We start from the raw sequence: 18,358 nt of genomic DNA, 5'->3' as shown, positions 1-18,358 counted from the left end.
TGGGACTGCGCCACGCCCATTCGGCCTAAAGCGCATTTGGCAGCGTAAAGCCATATTGAAATCTTCCCGAGGCAGGCGCAAGGTACGTTTTTTCGCGCCGAAGGCCCGTTTTAGCGCCGAAGGCCTGTGGGAGAATAGGGGCCGGGGAATTCACACCGGCATGCGCCGGGGACAGCAGTGTTGGAGAGGAGACACATTGAAATAAAGAGTTCATTGAGGAGAACACGTTGTCTTTCGTATTTTCTGCCATATGCATTCATTTTGTAAAAAAAAAAAAAAAAAAAAAAATTAATATGATCGATAATCGATAATTGATCGTTAATTTTCCCCGATTTTCGATTTTGGACATTTTTCAAAATGAACATCCCTACTACATCCTCACCTCAGGAATCTGACATGGTTCACCTGAAGATGAAAAATTGCTTTGTTCCTAAACGAGCAGCCTTTTTCACGTTTGCATGCTGCTCAGGGTGAAACTGCGGGCAGGCGAGCAGGAGGGGATGGAGAAGCGCTGTAATATAACGTCCTCCAGGACCGAGTGCTTCAAAGAGCTTTACTTGACCTCAATCAAAACAAACAATTCCATGTTTTATCACATTCGCTCTTAAAGGCAATTAAAAAAAGCAAGAGGTGAGAGCGGAGGATATGCCCTCGAGGTTGACTAAATTAGAGAAGTAGTGATTCGGGGAAGTTAGTCTAGCAGTGGCACCCACCTGGGTAATGCACGGCAGCCAATTACGGTAGATAGCGAGGGATGATTAGGTGGCCTTGATGGAAGGAAGGCCTGTGTTGGAATTTAGCCAGGGCACCAGGGTGACCCCTACTCTTGCGAAGAGTGCAGACTGGATCTTTGTTGACCACTGAAAGTATCCTACTATTGTAATAGGGCAGGCAGCGGTTCGGCGGCGCACAGCTCGGCCGAGCTGCGTCTACGAGCCCGCGAAGTGGGCAAGACCTCAAGGGCAAACCAACGGGGCATGAGCACTGCCAGTTCAGCGGGTGAGCCAGCGAGGGATGCTAGGATTTATGTGATATAATCTTACTGTAATGTATACATGATGAATTTTGATATTGCTAGCCCACACCTACAGTATGTTTGTACCGACTTGATGTAACTAAGTCACTAGACACGAATATACTTCCAAACACAAACTTTTCTTCATTGACAATATTGATGTTTCACAACAATGCAGCAAAGTGCAACACATCCCTCTACACATCCCTAACCCTAAACATAAAGTTGTTTTATTTGCATCTGCCTAATTACAACCAAAGTTGTTTTACTTGCTTAAACCTAACCCAAGTTGTTTTATTTGCGTTTCACGTTGTAAAGGCAGTTTAATTGACGTTAAGATTCTACTGCGGTTTGCAGAAATGTAAAATGCAGACGTTAGAAACGTAAAATGCAGACACGTAAAATGGCAACATTTTATTCTGGTGATTGGGTTGGAAATGGGGCAAGCCGTAATATTTACGGCTAATGACTACAGCAGAATAAAATGCAGCTAATATCAGGATTCATTTTATTGCCCCACAATGTTTATATTGCCACATTTTTGTGTTGTGATATAATGCATTTCGATATATATCGTTCCATCTCATAAATACTGTAACTATACTGTAGATACATGCCAGCAGTTCTGGAATTAATAGTGACAACAATGTGCCATTTCCAACCAGCCTACAGGAGCACAAGCTACTCTGCACTCTCTCCTCATTTCTCAAAGTACAATACAACGTGGAAAATAAGGATCTTCCCATTCCTTATGGTTGGCTCTGCTGTGTGAAAGAGCCCACAGGAGTAAAAGGGGTCATTCTGCCAAGATGAATAGGAAAGGGGAAAGCAGAGACGTTGTTTTGGGCTTTGGTCTACCCATAAAGTATTGTTATGACACCGCCTTTTTAATCAGGGTAAAACCAAGCAGCAGCTTGCTTCAGCCCGAGATCCTCACCAGCATTAATGTGATTGATGGGGAGCTGTGGTGACCGGGGTGAAGGGGGGGGGGGGGGGGGGGGGGGTTGATAGTAGAAGCTTTGTGATCCACTCTTTCATAGAAAGGACTCCAATAGGTGAAAGTGCTATTGTTATTCTTGGCTGCTGTTCTTCAGTCTGGTCGCTCTTCGGACATCTTGGACCTGTCTTGGTCTTGTGCCGATTGTTATATATTTTTCTATTTGCACTGGACAGTTATAGGAATGATAAAATGACCATAATAGTTTACATACTTCGTTTTCTTCTGGGGTGAAGAGTCAGGCTTTTGATGAGATAAGCCATCGGTCCCTGTCACTGGCCTCAGCAGCCGCCGTTCCCCCCCAGATGTTAAGCCCATCGTCTTTAGCTCCATCTCCACAGTGCTTCACCACGCTTCTTTAGGACGCCCTTTGTTTCTTTTTCCATCTGGTGTCCACCGTAGAGCGATCCGCTCATTACTGTCAATGCTCTTCTTTAGAATATGTCCAATGTCCATCTCCTCGTCCGTATCAGTGTGCTGACCTTTTCTACGCCGGCAATCCTCTGAACTTCTTCTTCTTGCTCATTCGTATTGGCCAGTATTTTAGTAACCTTCTTAGGCAGTTGTGTACAAATACATCAAGAAGATGCTCATCAGCTACCTTCATCTTCCAAGTATCACATCCGTATGAGATCACATTTGACAGAAAGATTTTCACCTTTGATTTCCTGCGATATTGCCCACTGCTCCAGATCTTCTTCACACGATGGTATGCACTTCTACATTTTCCAATCCTGATCTTCATATCGTCTTCAGCTCCTCCTGTTGTAGTGATAGACGCTCCTAAATATGTGAATGGCGCGGGGCCACACAGTTTTGGCCCAAAATGTATTTGTAGAAAATGTGGGAGGAACCAGACATGGCTTCCGCCCATGGGCTGAAATCTCTATTAACGGAGGACCCCTTCACGATGGTGAAGGTGCATTGCTCAGGAGGGATGAGAAGCGGAGGAACATGAGACAGTAGCAACAACCAAGATTGAGGAGGTGTGAGACACACCGAAAACTTGAAAGAGGAAGAAGAACCAGGTCTAGAGTGAGACCATCCAACTGTGAGAGGCAGTCATGTGCTGCAAGGCATCCAGTCTGCCGGAAAGCCATTAGAAGAAGAAGAGGAAGAAGAAGAAGAAGAAAATGTGGATCAGCATTATTACATAACCACATTTTGACTAAAAGAACATGATCTATGCACATTGCAGTTCAACAGCATTTTTGGGGGGGTGGTTTCCACGTTAACAAACATGAGTCCCCAGAGAAGGATTATCCAGGCATCGTGACTCCATGAGAAAATCTCCTCTAAAACGATTATATTCATTGCATTATTTATGAATAATATTCCCCTGTGACTAAATGAAGTTATTAAAGTGGTTTTATGAGTGAGGATTTTATGTTAGCCTTCAAATTAATGCATTCACACTCTTCTTGGGTTTCAGCCCAACATTACTAATAGTCACTTCTTTTTCCATTTGCCACGCAGGCTAAATCACTCTATTTTTGCTTGACAGACTCGTTAATGACTTTGATGATTTTCCCACTGAGACGCTCCTGCAGAATCCATACTGAGATGTAAATAAGATTTAATGGATTTGCAAATACGGTAACACTTCGTAATACTGTAACACAAAAAATGGGTAGTTACTGAGGAACGAGTAAGGAACGAACCATTAGTTCATGAATAGTTAATGATTAGTTAATGAGTAGTTGATAGGTAGTTCCTTAATGGTAGTTACTTAAGAACTGACCATTAGTTACCATGTTAACGAACCAGTAAGTAATGATTACTTCCCTAAAAAAAACTTTTTTTCATTTGTTTTCATTCACTAGTTCATTAATAGTTAATCGGTAGTTCCTTAAAGATCCTTAATGGTAGTTACTTAAGAACTGACCATTAGTTCCCATGGTAGTTACTTAAGAACTGACCATTAATTACCATGGGGGTGAGCACCTCACATGGACTGATACACAGAACGACCCAAGCTGTGGCAAGGTCTGCAAAAAAAACACATGGCTTGAAGATCCATCAAACCAAGATGGGATGCTTGAGGAAGGAACAAGTGGTGCAATGCACAGGAGAAAAACCTGGTGAGATGCAGGAGGAGCCAGGCCCGGAGTCACCCCACATGTATTCCCGGAACCTCCAAGCGCCACAGTCTCCAGGTCGATGCAGATGGGATTCTTGAAGCCACAGCCAAAGGTAATGTTGACCAAGGCTCCAGCTCATGTCATCAATCATCATCAACATCGCAGCTGAAAGGTTTGGCACTAAGGAGCAGCAGGTGGCAAGAAACTCAAGTGGTCCAAATTGACGGGAGATGGAGATCCGAAACTCAGGCAGGAACTAAAATCACTGAGGCGTCAGTACAAGCGGGCAAGGGAGGAAGAAAAGGCTACATTAGCACAACTCATCCTCAGGAAGAAACTCATCACTTTTCACAGCGCAGAAGGGCACAGGAGGAGAGCCAGATAAACCCCTTTGGTTTCACCAAGCAGCTGCTAGGGCAGAAACGCAGTGGACATCTAAACGTGCTTCAAAGAGGAGGTTGACCAGCACCTTAACAACTCCTACAGAGACCAAGCATGAGAGCAGCCAAGAACTATAGGGGAATGCAAAGCACTGATAACACCACCAGACCCATACTGCCGAATTCAACATCAAGGAGCTGGAGGTCATCAAGGCTGCAAGAACAAGATCAGCTCCAGGACCAAGTTGAGTGCTGTACAGGGTCTATACGAGGTGCCCCAGGCTCTAGCACTGTCTATGGAGGATCCTCAAGGTGATCTGGAGAAGGGGGACGTTAGCCCATCAGTGGAGAGTTGCTGAGGGTGTCTGGATCCAAAAGGAGGAGAACTCAGGTAACATTGAGCAGTTCAGAACTATCTTGCTCCTCAGCGTCGAAAGCAAGGTATTCTTCAGTATTGTTGCTCGATGTCTGAGAGTACCTCCTGAAGAACTCTTTTATAGACACCTCAGTGCAGAAGGGGGACATCCCAGGCATTGCAGCAGGGAATAGCATGCACAACTCCTAGTTTTTAAGCAGCTTAATAGGTGCAGGTTGCAGGAACATCACAGGAACAGAGGTAGGCAACAGCACTCAATTTAGAAGTATAGTTCTTGAAGTTTTAATACATGTAGGGCAAAAACAGACACGTTTCAGCCTTAAGCCATCATCAGTGTAGCAGAACAAATGACAATGGGTTACATATATACATAGGTGTGAACATCAGTAATAGAGTTCATCTGTGGCAGCTGCAATGCAGCCAATCACAGAGAAGGAGGTGAGGCTACAGCACAAACAGGCAATCAGCATCAATTACAGAGACACAGACAGGGAAATTAGCTACCATAAATATATAGAAAGATTTGAAATATAATATAATATAAATAGATACTAAAATACTGTAGAAAAGCAGGACCTCTACCCATACATAGAGGACAAATTGCTCGACAAGGAATAAGAATTCCTTGTATTTCTTATATTTATATTTTTCTATAATATTTATCTATTTATGGTAGCCAATTTCCCTGTCTCTGTGATTGCCTGTTTGTGCTGTAGCCTCACCTCCTTCTCTGTGATTGGCTGCATTGCAGCTTCCACAGATGAACTCTATTACTGATGTTCACACCTATGTATATATGTAACCCATTGTCATTTGTTCTGCTACACTGATGATGGCTTAAGGCTGAGACGCGTCTGTTTTTGCCCTACATATATTAAAACTTCAAGAACTATACTAAATTAGTAAATATACTAATTCTAAATTGAGTGCTGTTGCCTACCGGACATCCCAGGCATACCTGGTCTGTCTGCCATACACTTTTCATGGTACTTTGTTGATTTTCTCTATACTGTATCTCTTAATTTCTTCCTAAATCCATTATCACATGAATATTTCATGTACAGTTGCCTAGAAAAAAGGGGTGACACATTCTACCCATTGGCTCAACTTACCCCGCTCTCCCCTATACTGTTGCACCACAGCAATGAATTGAGAAACTCAATCACATGGACTCCAATTATAGCAAAGACAGGGAATTAATTGTTCTAATAATCTGCTTTAATTGCTTTATAATTAGCAGAGTTATATTTTGCCCATGACAGGGTGACAATAATTCTTGTTGGTGTGTGTGTGTGTGTGTGTGTGTGTGTGTGTGTGTGTGTGTGTGTGTGTGTGTGTGTGTGTGTGTGTGTGTGTGTGTGTGTGTGTGTGTGCGTGTGTGCGCGCGCACACGCGTGCATGCGTGTGCACGCGCACGTGAGCGTGCTTAGGGACATCACTGCTGAGACCATCATGTTAGATTGCCGTTTTGGGTGGTAGGCACATACATCATGACAGCAGTGGAATTGTAATAATAAAAACGATTTATCAACAGGAGAGAGCTTCACACACACCCAAGATTGGAGTGGACACACACACACACACACACACACACACACACACACACACACACACACACAGACACACAGACACACACACACACACACACACACACACACACACACACACACACACACACACACACACACACTACTTGTGAGGGGACGTCACTGTTCTGATGCAGTGCCAATTTTACAGGTGACTAGCTTGAATGTGAGCAACAGGCCGATGTCGGAACCAAAAAATCCATCTTAAAGGGCAATGCCACCATTTTTTTTGATGTGGGCCCTATGTATTTTGGTTGCTTTGATCAGAATCAGTATCAGTTTAAGGAGTCTGAAATGCTGTTGTGTTTGTACATCACATTAAACAAAAACTCTAAAAGCAGCATAAAGAAATTCAAGCTGACATTTTGAGAATACATCTCATTCAGACGTATGACAAAGAAAATATAGCAAAGGAGTGTGAGTAGAATAAGTACACATGTTGTGTTATCCCCTACACATGGGGCATGCACTCCTTGGGCCAATCAGCATGGCCCGGGAGGTTTAATACAAACCACACCATTTTACTTATGAAGCTCATTTTAAAAGAATCGAATGAGATTACCTAAATTGTTTTGAGTGATTTTCAATAGAATAAATGCTGAAGAATAAGTGTACAGTATGTTTTCTATATTATGTTTTCTAGTGATAAAATTAGAGGTTACAGCATGATTTTTTTTTGGCACAGGGCAACAATCTTGGATTCTCATGTGGCCCTCCAGGAAAAATAATTGCCCACCCCTGCTCCAACTTAAAATTTGGCGCAGTGTGTGTGTGTGTGTGTGTGTGTGTGTGTGTGTGTGTGTGTGTGTCTGTGTGTGTGTGTGTGTCTGTGTACCCCTTAAGTTTACATCCATCAGTTTTATGACATCCTGATGACATCATCAGTGTCTTATGACATCCCTTGATGTATGACATCACTGATGACATCATCAGTGGGACAAAAATTAAAACAGAGGACAGAGAGAGAACAGAGCCCACATTGCCAAATTTATATAGATAAATATTTCCATGCTCATGCAAAGTAGGATAGACAGATAAAGTGTACAGTAGAGCTCCATCAGATGAAATAAACCGGTAAAATGGTGAGAAATGCCAAACTTCACTGAGGGTGAATTTCTAAAGGCTTGTAAACACAATTTTAAACCTATGTATTTCAGTTGTCCAATTTTCACACTGATAACTGTGTGATTATTTTTGGGTGATTAATGTTACATTTTGAAAATGAAAAAGTGCGTCAAAAAGTAAATGTGTGTGTTGTAGAATAGACAAACAGATGTGGTAATGAGGCCTCTGGCACGACCTCTCCGCTGAGATGCAGCAGTAATGGGTTGATCTCTCCTAACCCGAGTATGCTCGAGTCATATCAGCAGGCTAATGGATTGGCCTATAGCCCCACCATGAAGCTGTGTGTTTGCACATGATCATGTCGTGGCTGCATCATGAGAAATCACTGCTGTAGTTATAGAGGAAACTGAAACCTGTACAGTCAGAGAAGAGCAGTACCAGGACCGCGTTTGCCTGCAGCGGCTGCTGCAAGGAAATCTTTTAGTGACAAAGTAGTGAAAGTTCACACTTCCCCAATGTCTGCATGCAGCACAAACTGCTTTTTAAGGTTTAATGAGCCTTTTCTCTGCAGAAGGCATGATAATAATCCTCTGAGGATTATAGTGGAAAACCTGTCACTGTGACTTGCCATTTGGGTTAGGGTTAGTCAGGCCTCGCTCACTCCTGTGTGCTGCTCCACTCTGGAGCTCTCCTTGGTGCTGAACCTGTGGTGAGGCATTTTGGTCACTAATTAGCCATTTTTGCCCATTTAGTCAGCCCTATTATCTAATTCAAAAATCCGGCTCTGTCAGGTCACCTGCAGGGGTGCTCTTTACACTTCCAGAAAGATTCAGCGTGACCACACGTAAAATGGCATATCTGTGGCCCAACCCAATTCTGCTCACTCACTCACTCACTCACTCACTCACTCACATACTGACACTTTGCATTCTTATTATAGGATTCTGTTCAATTAGGAAATAAAACTCACGTGGCCTCCATATAAACCTCTATGTCACATGAACAGCAGTTTCATAAAATCACAGTTTCATGGAATTAAGAAAAAACAATCAACACTATCTCTGTTTGCTTATCTTTCTTTCTGTCTTTCTTTCCTCCTTTCTGACTTTCCTTCTTACTGACATCGACACTTATTTCCCTTCATCCACTCTTGCCTTCTCTTTCCCTTATTCTATTCTTTTATTTCCTTATTTCTTTCTTGCCTCCCTTTGTTCTTTCTTTCTTTTTGTCTTTCCTGCTTTCTTCGCTTCTTTCCCTCTTTTTCTCCTTTTTTACTTTCCTGCTTTCTGACATCCCCACTGACTTTCCTTCTTCTGTTCTTTCTTCTTCTTCTTCCTCCCTCAATCCCTCCCTTCCTTCCTCCCTCCCTCCTTCCTTCCTTTCCACCCTCCTCCACAGGTCTGATTGTCGGGGCCCTGATGGTCTGCTGGCTGCCAAACCAGATTCGTCGCCTGATGACGGCGGCGGTGCCCAAGTCTAGCTGGACCATGTCCTACTTCCGCAGCTACATCACCCTTCACCCGGTGGCCGACACCTTCTTCTACCTCAGCTCCGTCCTCAACCCCTTCCTGTACAACCTCTCGTCCAGGCAGTTCAGGGAGGTGTTCGTCCAGGTGCTGCGATGCCGCCTCACCATCCAGCATGTCAACAGGCGCACCGTGCAGAGCTCCCACGCCGCCTCCGCGCGCTCCCTCAGGCCCCTCCTGCTCAAGTCGCTACGTCGCGGCACAGGGAAGGGCTCCACTCAGGGAGAGGAGAAAAGCCCTCCCACCTTCACCACCTTTCAGAGCAACAGTGACTCAAACACTCAGGGCTCCCTCTCTTCCACTCAAGTGATGGATTTGATTCCCCAAACAAAGACAAATGTACCAACAGAGACTGAAATATAAGGTGCTGTCCAGTTTCATTCAACACTAGAGAGAGGGGACAAGAAACCATGACACAAAATGTTGTGTTGTGCCTCCAGAAACATAGGGATAGGGAGATTCTTTATCACGTTTTTAGCTTAACCCATTGATACCTGATGCAGCATTTGTGTGTGTATCCCTTTAAAGGGATACACACACAAATGAGGGATATACACACAAATGCTGCATCAGGTATCAATGGGTTAAGATTAATTCACAGTTTGAGCCATGGCCACACCAACTGAAAATTGCATAACTATAGATTGGTTCATTGGCAGTGTTGGGGAGTAGTGATTGAGAACTACTTGTAGTTGAACTACGTAGTTGAACTACATTTTGCAGTAGCTTGCTGGTAGTTCAACTGCATTCATATTTGCATAGTGAGTCAAGTAGTTAGACAGTATACTTTTTGGTCATTTTGGTGTTGTTTAACTACTCAAACGAGAAACTACAAATTTGTGCAATAAAATGAAAGGAACAGGCACGGCTCCAGGATTTTTTCTAAGGGGGGGTTCGGGGGAGGCTAGACCAATATGTGGGGGTGCTAAGAAAATAGTCGATTTTCATTAGGCCTACTTCAAAGTTACTTTATAATGAAGTCATGAGGAGGCATGAGGAGTGATTGGTTAGGTTTAGGCATGCAGAGTGATGATTGGTTGGGATAGTATTTACAATACTGATGCACAAATATGCATTAATTTATGCTTAACTCATCATGAGTTACTGTAATGTATAACCCATGATGAATTAAGACAATTGATGCTTACCGCATCATCAACTAATGAAAGGTATGTTTGATGAACAGACTGAGTCATATATGAATTACTATTAATTAAGTAGGCTAGGCCGATCTCATCATGGATTAATTCCTCATTAACACCTATTATTAATTAATACTGTATGCATGTGTTAATTACCACTATCAACATCCAGCCGCAACTGGGATGCCATTAGCATTACCAGCCGCGCATGTCTATAGCCACCTAACATTACCTTGTCCATCATGGGTATTCCTCCTCGTTGAGGCTTGGTGCAGTGCAGGGTTCAAAGCCGGGACACTGAGAACATGTGGCCGATGTTGTGTGCCTATCTTACCGGGTGTCTTAGCCGGGTATGGCTATTTCAGCAGCTGTAGCTATCGTTCCGACTTTGGTCCTCTGATAGCCTAGGGCTAGGCGTGTAGCCTACCTTGGTAGCTACTAGCCTGGAACCAGACCAGCTCAAAACCATTCTCTGACATTGTATTCACTGTGCATCTCTCCCACAGACCTCGAACACTGGATGTATGGCTTGTCAAGCAATATCAAAACCAAGGCTTGAAGTGTAACCAGCTGAGTTTAGCACATGGTCTTTATAGCATTGGCAGTGGACATGGATCAGAGGAATCAGCAGCAAGATGAGAAACTGATAACGAGATCCAAACTGGAGCCAAACCAATCAGAGTAGCTGATAAGCTCACAGATGGAACAGAGCTTTTCTCGTTATGCCCTCTGAACAATTAGTCGATCTGGGAATGAAGTCACCAGACCCGCTGACGGAGGCGGGCACTTTTTCCAAGCTACTTGGCAAGTGATTGGATGACCCATCTGTCTATCACCGCTGGTGGGTGTTAACTTCAACCAATCAGATCGCCGAAGGTGCCTGTGGATGATCTCCGTGGTATTCATTGATTGAGTCCTCACGGTCGTAAAGTCACCTTCGAAGCATTTAGTTAGATTATAACAAACTAGTTGTGTGGCTTAGCCTTCCCAAATGTTGAGGGTCGTTTTTTAGAATTTAATACATAGAATTGGGAACGTTACATTCAATTTCATTCAGACTGCCTGTCACTTCCGCGGCGGCAGCCATGTTGACGAGTGAAAAGAACTACAAAGACCATGTACCCACTACTTGCCCAGACAAGCCTGAGCCCGCCTACGGCCGCCGCTGATTCGTCGGGCCGGCATGGCTCGACCAATCATCTTAACTGCCTGTGCGGGTCCAGACCGTCACGGAGAACCAAATGAAATGTGAGTTCACGTGACGGGCGGTTTACCAGGCTACAGAACAATGGCCTGTTCACCACACACACCCACCACTCCCTGACTTGAGGAAACCTGTTTGATAGCCTCACACAGATCAATCAGCATCCAGATCTACTGGATCCCAGTTGATTTAGTACCTGGAAAGATCTGGTCCAGGTGACATATCACACTGCAGGATACCATGCGTCCTGGTGGCTCACCTGGTAGCACATACGACGGAGGCTCGGGTCCGAATCTGACCTGAGGTCCTTTGCCGCATGTCATCCCCTCTCTCTATCCTCATCTTTCCTGTCTGCCTACTGTCCTATCTAAATGAAGGCAGAAATGCCCCCCAAAAATCATCTTAAGAAAAGGCTGCAGGTTATTTACTGAAGATTTTCAGGCTCTTAAGTCCGGTAAAGAACTTCCTAATTGTGAAGCGCAACTTTCTTTTCCAAATCACACACTCATATTCCTCTCTTATCTTATTCTTGTCAGACCTACTTCAATAGTCACAGATCAAGGTTTAAAGCAATATGAAAACATCACAACAGGGATTGGGCTATAGCTCACTCAGATATGCTGTGTGATGTTCCAAGGTTGTTTGTTCAATCCCTGCCTCAGGCAGCACCTGTGATGCTATTTTTTATCATCATCAGTAGTTTGAACACTGATAGAAATAAGCTGATGTAGGAGTCTAGTCAGTCTCTGACTCTAGCTCAGTCAGATAAACAGCTGCTCACTCGTTCAATTCCAACCTGTGTCATGCTTTATGCTCTCTGTGTTGTTGTCAGTGTAAACACAGTGTGAATTCAGAAGGTGACTTCCAAACAGCTCATAGCTCAGCAGGATGAGTTGCTGTGTCTGTGTTGCTATCTGACAGGTGGATTATTGGTTGATTCCCGATGGAGGAGACATATTACAGCACCGCCATGTCTTTAATGTTACCAGTTTAAGTGTAATAAAAACTAAAAGAAGATTGTTATGCCTATTTCCACTTTTATTCAAATACAAATAACTTTGCTGCCTAAAAAAACAGAGCTGAAAGTTCAGTCTGTGCACATCCCAGAAAAGAACTTACAACCTCTCTTTTTGAAGGCAGCTGACACACACAGCGAACCACAAAGGCAGTGCCACTGATGCTGTATTTCTCTCTGTATGACTGTATTTCATTCTGTATGACTTGAAGTGCCTGCATGGCTATGTAGGTCAAAATCTGGAAAAGGCTACTGTATATTTTAGCTTTTAGTCAATTTAGAAATAGTTAAGTAGACTCGATGGAGGAGACGTATTATAGCACTGCCCTGTCTTTAACATCACCAGCTGTTTACGCCTAGCGGCCGGCTTTAATATCCTCAAATTACTGTATTATTATGTTTACCATTAACAATTTTCAGAAACTTCACAAACACAGAGACTGTGTTTTAACAGTTCAGAAAGTCTCTCAAAGTTTTTAACAGCTCAAATGTAATGTTTATGTTGATTTACAGCTGAAATTGGGTGAGAGAGCTGAAATTGGGTGAGAGAGCTGAAATTGGGTGAGAGACATAGAGAGAGTGATAAAGAGAGTAGGTTTTTGGTGAATAGCCCACTGTAAAAAGTTAAACCAGACAGGTCAAACTTTTCACAGTGCACTATGAAAAGTTCGACCTGTCTGGTCAAAGACTGGTTTTCATTCTTTCCTCTGGCTGTTGCCATTCAAAAGTGACTGAGGCTTGGTCGGGGAAGGGGTGGGCTGACTGTCTGTAGGAGGCGCTCTGTCAGCCGGTGTGTTTGCAGCCATGTTAGAGAGATGGGAGATCGGTTTGTGGAACAACATTTCTCCTCCATCGGGAATCAAAACGACACTCAGCCCATCATGCAGAGACAGAGAAACAGCTGCTCATCCCACTCAGCTGTTCCTCAGTGTGAGTATTAGCATCTGATTTCTACAAGTCTTCATACAAGTGCTTCAGACAACACTAGCAGTTCCAGTAGGCCTACAGTATGTTCAATCTGGGAACCCAGAGTTTATCAGTCTGGCGACTACTGTTGACGACTAATATTTCGGAGTTTACGCTATAGAGCTATGGGTAACACTTCATAATACTGTATCACAAAAAATGGGTAGTTACTGAGGAACGAGTAAGGAACGAACCATTAGTTCATGAATAGTTAATGATTAGTTAATGAGTAGTTGATAGGTAGTTCCTTAATGGTAGTTACTTAAGAACTGACCATTAGTTACCATGTTAACGAACCAGTAAGTAATGATTACTTCCCTAAAAAAATCTTTTTTTCATTCGTTTTCATTCACTAGTTCATTAATAGTTAATCGGTAGTTCCTTAAAGATCCTTAATGGTAGTTACTTAAGAACTGACCATTAGTTCCCATGGTAGTTACTTAAGAACTGACCATTAGTTACCATGTTAACGAACCAGTAAGTAATGATTACTTCCTTTTTTTTTAAATATATATTTCACTAGTTGTTAAGTAATGGTAAAGTAAGCAGGAAGTAATGGTGTATTCCTTAGTAACTACTCAGTAAGATGTACTGCTTTACTTGAGGGGGCACAAACATGTTAAGTAATGGTAAAGTAAGCAGGAAGTAATGGTGCATTCCTTACTAACAACTCGGTAAGATGTACTGCTTTACTTGAGGGGGCACAAACATGGGAACTAATGGTAAAGTAAGCAGGAAGTAATGATGTATCCCTTAGTAACAACTCAGGAAGACTGCTTTACTTGAGGGGTCACACACATGTTAAGTAATGGTAAAGTAAGCAGGAAGTAATGGTGCATTCCTTACTAACAACTCGGTATATACTATAGGAATACACCATTACTTCCTGCTTACTTTACCATTACTTAACATGTGTGTGACCCCTCAAGTAAAGCAGTACATCTTCCTGAGTTGTTACTAAGGGATACACCATTACTTCCTGCTTACTTTACCATTAGTTCCCATGTTTGTGCCCCCTCAAGTAAAGCAGTACATCTTACCGAGTTGTTAGTAAGGAATGCACCATTACTTCCTGCTTACTTTACCATTACTTAACAACTAGTGAAATATAAAAAAAAAAAAAAAGGAAGTAATCATTACTTACTGGTTCGTTAACATGGTAACTAATGGTCAGTTCTTAAGTAACTACCATGGGAACTAATGGTCAGTTCTTAAGTAACTACCATTAAGGATCTTTAAGGAACTACCGATTAACTATTAATGAACTAGTGAATGAAAACAAATGAAAAAAAGTTTTTTTTAGGGAAGTAACTAATCATTACTTACTGGTTCGTTAACATGGTAACTAATGGTCAGTTCTTAAGTAACTACCATTAAGGAACTACCTATCAACTACTCATTAACTAATCATTAACTATTCATGAACTAATGGTTCGTTCCTTACTCGTTCCTCAGTAACTACCCATTTTTTGTGTTACAGTATTATGAAGTGTTACCGAGCTATGGTCCCGCCCCTTCCGTCATTGTTTACAATCCGACGACGTCTTATAGAGCTATTTATTATTATTATTAGATGAAATGTCATCTGGACCTACAGTACAATCAATCATCTGGACCTACAGTACAATCAATCATCTGGACCTACGTCACCTACAGTACAATCAATCAGCTCCAACTCCATTCTCACGCCAATTGGACTGTAAACAATGACTGCAGAAGTCTTGGCGCTGACATCCACTATACAGCGGAACCCCCTGAATATCGACGGTCTATGAGAGTGATCAGACTGATCAGGGTGCCCAGATTGGCCTATGTTACATAATCATAGGCAAGCAATATAAACATACAAGTGAGGTGTTGCCTGTGTAAGCTGTGTTGTGTCGGCCCCCCGCAGCTGGGAATTGACCTCGGAACCTCCGGCATGGGAGGCGGCTAACATCCCATGGGCTCTAGCGTTGGTCACTAGGGCATCTCTTGAGGCGTCTGGGAGTGAGGTTTACTCACTGCATGACCGCTGGCTACCATTACACCTGTCAAGCTGCCAAGCCGCAATGCTCATTAAGGGATTGGTAAAATGGACATTTGACAACACACTTTCAATGCCAGAAGATCTGTCTTCCTATGAGACTTTGACCGTAACTTGTTTTGTTTACACAGGAAGTGAGTGAAGTTAGCCAGGCTAACTACTAACATGTGAACCAGACAGACCTACTGTATCAGAGACATATATTATTTTGTGCCAATCCTCTTGCTAAATATTGGGTAAGATGAAGGGAAAAACACCCTTTATAGTCCTTTGAAGGGTCTGTCTGAAGGCATTTATTTGTTTTTGACTCTTGGAAAATGGGAAAAACAGTAAAGATTCCCCATTCTCCTTTTGGTCCCAGGCCGGCCCTGTTGACTAGTGTCTTGTTAGTGTTATGAAGGAGCAGATGTTGTGATGAACTGTAGCAGTGTTGTACCTGGGGTTTCAAGGCTGTGGGTACACTAGTTTGGTTTCTCCTCAGAATACGCAAATGTTTTGCCAAGTAATTCAGTTTAATATATGGACTGGCATGTACACTTTTGGACAGTCTGCACATATCTTTCCAAGATCATGAAACACTATCATTTTATATGCCTTTTTTAATTCAGAAATATACAGAAAATGTGTGATTGTTCCATTTAATGGTATTCATGTAACTTATTTAACAGGATACGTCTATGCCTCTGAGCATGAATTATAAAGCTCTGCTGTACAGTAAATCTTCCCTGCAAGACATCTCAGTTGACCTCCTGTGGTGTATGTTAAATAAAGACAAATGCAGATGAGCCACCTGCTGAGAACCGCATCACGCTGCATCTGTTTGATCCACGCTGAATGTCCTCACCTCACCTGACCTCCTTTCGCTATTAGCTGCACCACACTCTGTTAATTGACACATCTGATAGTAAAATCCCCAAGTTCCTGTCTATATCTTCTGACCTTTTTAGGCAAGTCGCAACAAATAAAAAGCCTGGGGAGGGGGCGGGGTTGGGAAAGCAACTATAATACATGCCTCACTGTTTCAAGAATATACATTTCAATGTGTCTTATTCATTCTCTGAGTGAATTTAGTTCCAGTTCACGTCTTCTCCGCTGTAATTCCTTGTGCATTTGCAATACACTCGGCATCCGAAGGCCTGTCAGCACAGAGTCAAGGAAATGACGAAGAGGATGGAGAGAGGAAGGACAAGGAGGAGTGGCTTGTTGGGGACGGAGGCAGTGGACGGCGGGGCTCGTTTCTTCTGCCGCGGCCCGTTACACAGCGGCGTGTTGCAGCAGCTGATACACACCGAGTTCAGCTTGCCAGTGCAGAACTGCTGGTAGCCAGAGGAGGCAATGAGGCAGGCTCCAGAAGAGGCGCAGGACTTGCGGTAGTGAATTCCTGCAATAAGGACAGAAATGGGTTAGAGCAGTGGTTCTCAAACTTGTTCACGTCAAGGACCCCCCCCACCTAACACAAATTAGACCACCGATCCACATTTGGTTAGATTTTGTCCCAGGCTCCCCCATCTGATAAGATTTTTGCTTTTAGATGTTTTATTACAGAAAGTGTATGACACCCATGTCCAAAATAGTGATATATTATTGTGTTACTTATGGATGCAATTATAGTGAAAATAAATAATTCCCCATGTTTGCTGGGGACCCCCCTGCATGGACCCCTGGGGGCCCCCGGACCCCACTCTGAGAACCATTGGGTTAGAGCCACACACACACACACACACACACACACACACACACACACACACACACACACACACACACACACACACACACACACACACACACACACACACACACACACACACACACACACACACACCAGGGGAACATAAGAATCCATGATTTCATCTTGAGTATCCCCTACTAGAACTTTCGCGATCACAGAATAACTATATTTTCTCTAGTTCAATATGAGGAGTAATGGATTACAGGGAATTCGTTAAATGTTAAAAATGGCTATATTCCTTCTCCAAATTGTTCTCAATCAAACAAAGTTTGAAGTCCTGGCATGTTCGATGTACTAATGTACATTTATGAGCGCCATTTTGATCTGGACTACGTACAGCTCCCAGCTGGCACCAGGCACCGACTCAGTTGTTTTTCTGCTTTTTTAAGACGGTAAAGAGGGATCAGTGAGGGACATTCAAATGACGACTAGTTTCTGATCTACACTATCCAGTAATACCAAGATGCATTAAATGACAAGTCTGGACTCACAAAAATTTTGACAAAATTTAGACAAGAAAAGCTCTGGAAGGAAAATTTCCCGTCATATCACAAAGCCTGGAGATTAGACCTGTCTTTTCCATTGAGAGACAGGACCTGAACCAGGCATTTACAGCTTCTGAAATCTACCGTTTGGCTTGACAGCTGTCACTGTACAAAGGATCTCTGTAATTTTCCCACATCCAAAAACTTAACATGATTACTGACATCGCCAGCCACAACTAAAAATGTAGACACAACCCTATGCAATAAGTCAGGCTGTGAATTCAACAGCGATCCTCTGGGTTTGAATGGACACAATATAATCTGTCGGTCTTTATCTTGAGCAGTAATTGGAAAATAGCAAGAGACTATCAGGCAGTAATTGGAAAATATGCTGCAATAAAAGTGGAAAGTGTCACAGGCAGAGAGAAGGAATGCTCTTTCCCTCAAACAATCACTGACGAATCACATTAACTATTTTTACTGCTTTGAACCAGTCACTGTTTATTCCCATTTATTTTATTCATCTATTTTAATATAATTGCTGTCAACTTTCAATTGCAAGTTCAACATTAGCTTAGGACCATGTTCATTAAAATACAATGAAATGTTTCTGCCCCGCTCTCTTTACCATAAAAACAATACAGCCTAAAAAAACAGTCTCACAAACGCATGGCACAAAATGTGTTAGATCAGAAAACCAGATTTATGTGCCTGGTATTTGATTAGCGTGAGCACAAACAGGGGCGGACTGGCCATCGGGAGTCC

At 42.9% G+C, this 18,358-nt stretch overlaps 2 protein-coding genes across 2 annotated transcripts in view; one reads left to right on the top strand and one right to left on the bottom strand.

Annotated features, from left to right (window-relative positions):
- gpr39 (G protein-coupled receptor 39) overlaps positions 1–15,289 on the top strand; it is a gene marked incomplete at both ends in the record, with an annotated part of 31,021 nt that extends 15,732 nt beyond the window's left edge. The window contains 2 exons of the mRNA XM_083638177.1: positions 8,899–9,332; positions 15,248–15,289. Of these exons, the coding sequence (XP_083494303.1) occupies positions 8,899–9,332; positions 15,248–15,289 (476 nt within the window). The remainder of the gene's footprint in view (positions 1–8,898; positions 9,333–15,247) is intronic.
- Positions 15,290–16,061: 772 nt separating this feature from the next.
- The window catches only part of LOC310778401 (ly6/PLAUR domain-containing protein 1-like), a 48,326-nt gene continuing 46,029 nt past the window's right edge, over positions 16,062–18,358 (bottom strand). Inside the window, exon 3 of the mRNA XM_083638823.1 lies at positions 16,062–16,760. Within this exon, the coding sequence (XP_083494949.1) occupies positions 16,519–16,760 (242 nt within the window). The 3' untranslated portion in view covers positions 16,062–16,518. The remainder of the gene's footprint in view (positions 16,761–18,358) is intronic.

This window comes from Poromitra crassiceps (genome assembly GCF_964638095.1).
Source record: "Poromitra crassiceps genome assembly, chromosome: 6".
Taxonomy (NCBI): Eukaryota; Metazoa; Chordata; class Actinopteri; order Beryciformes; family Melamphaidae; genus Poromitra; species Poromitra crassiceps.
Note: the sequence above shows the minus strand (reverse complement) of the source record. Positions and strands in the feature narration are given on the sequence as shown.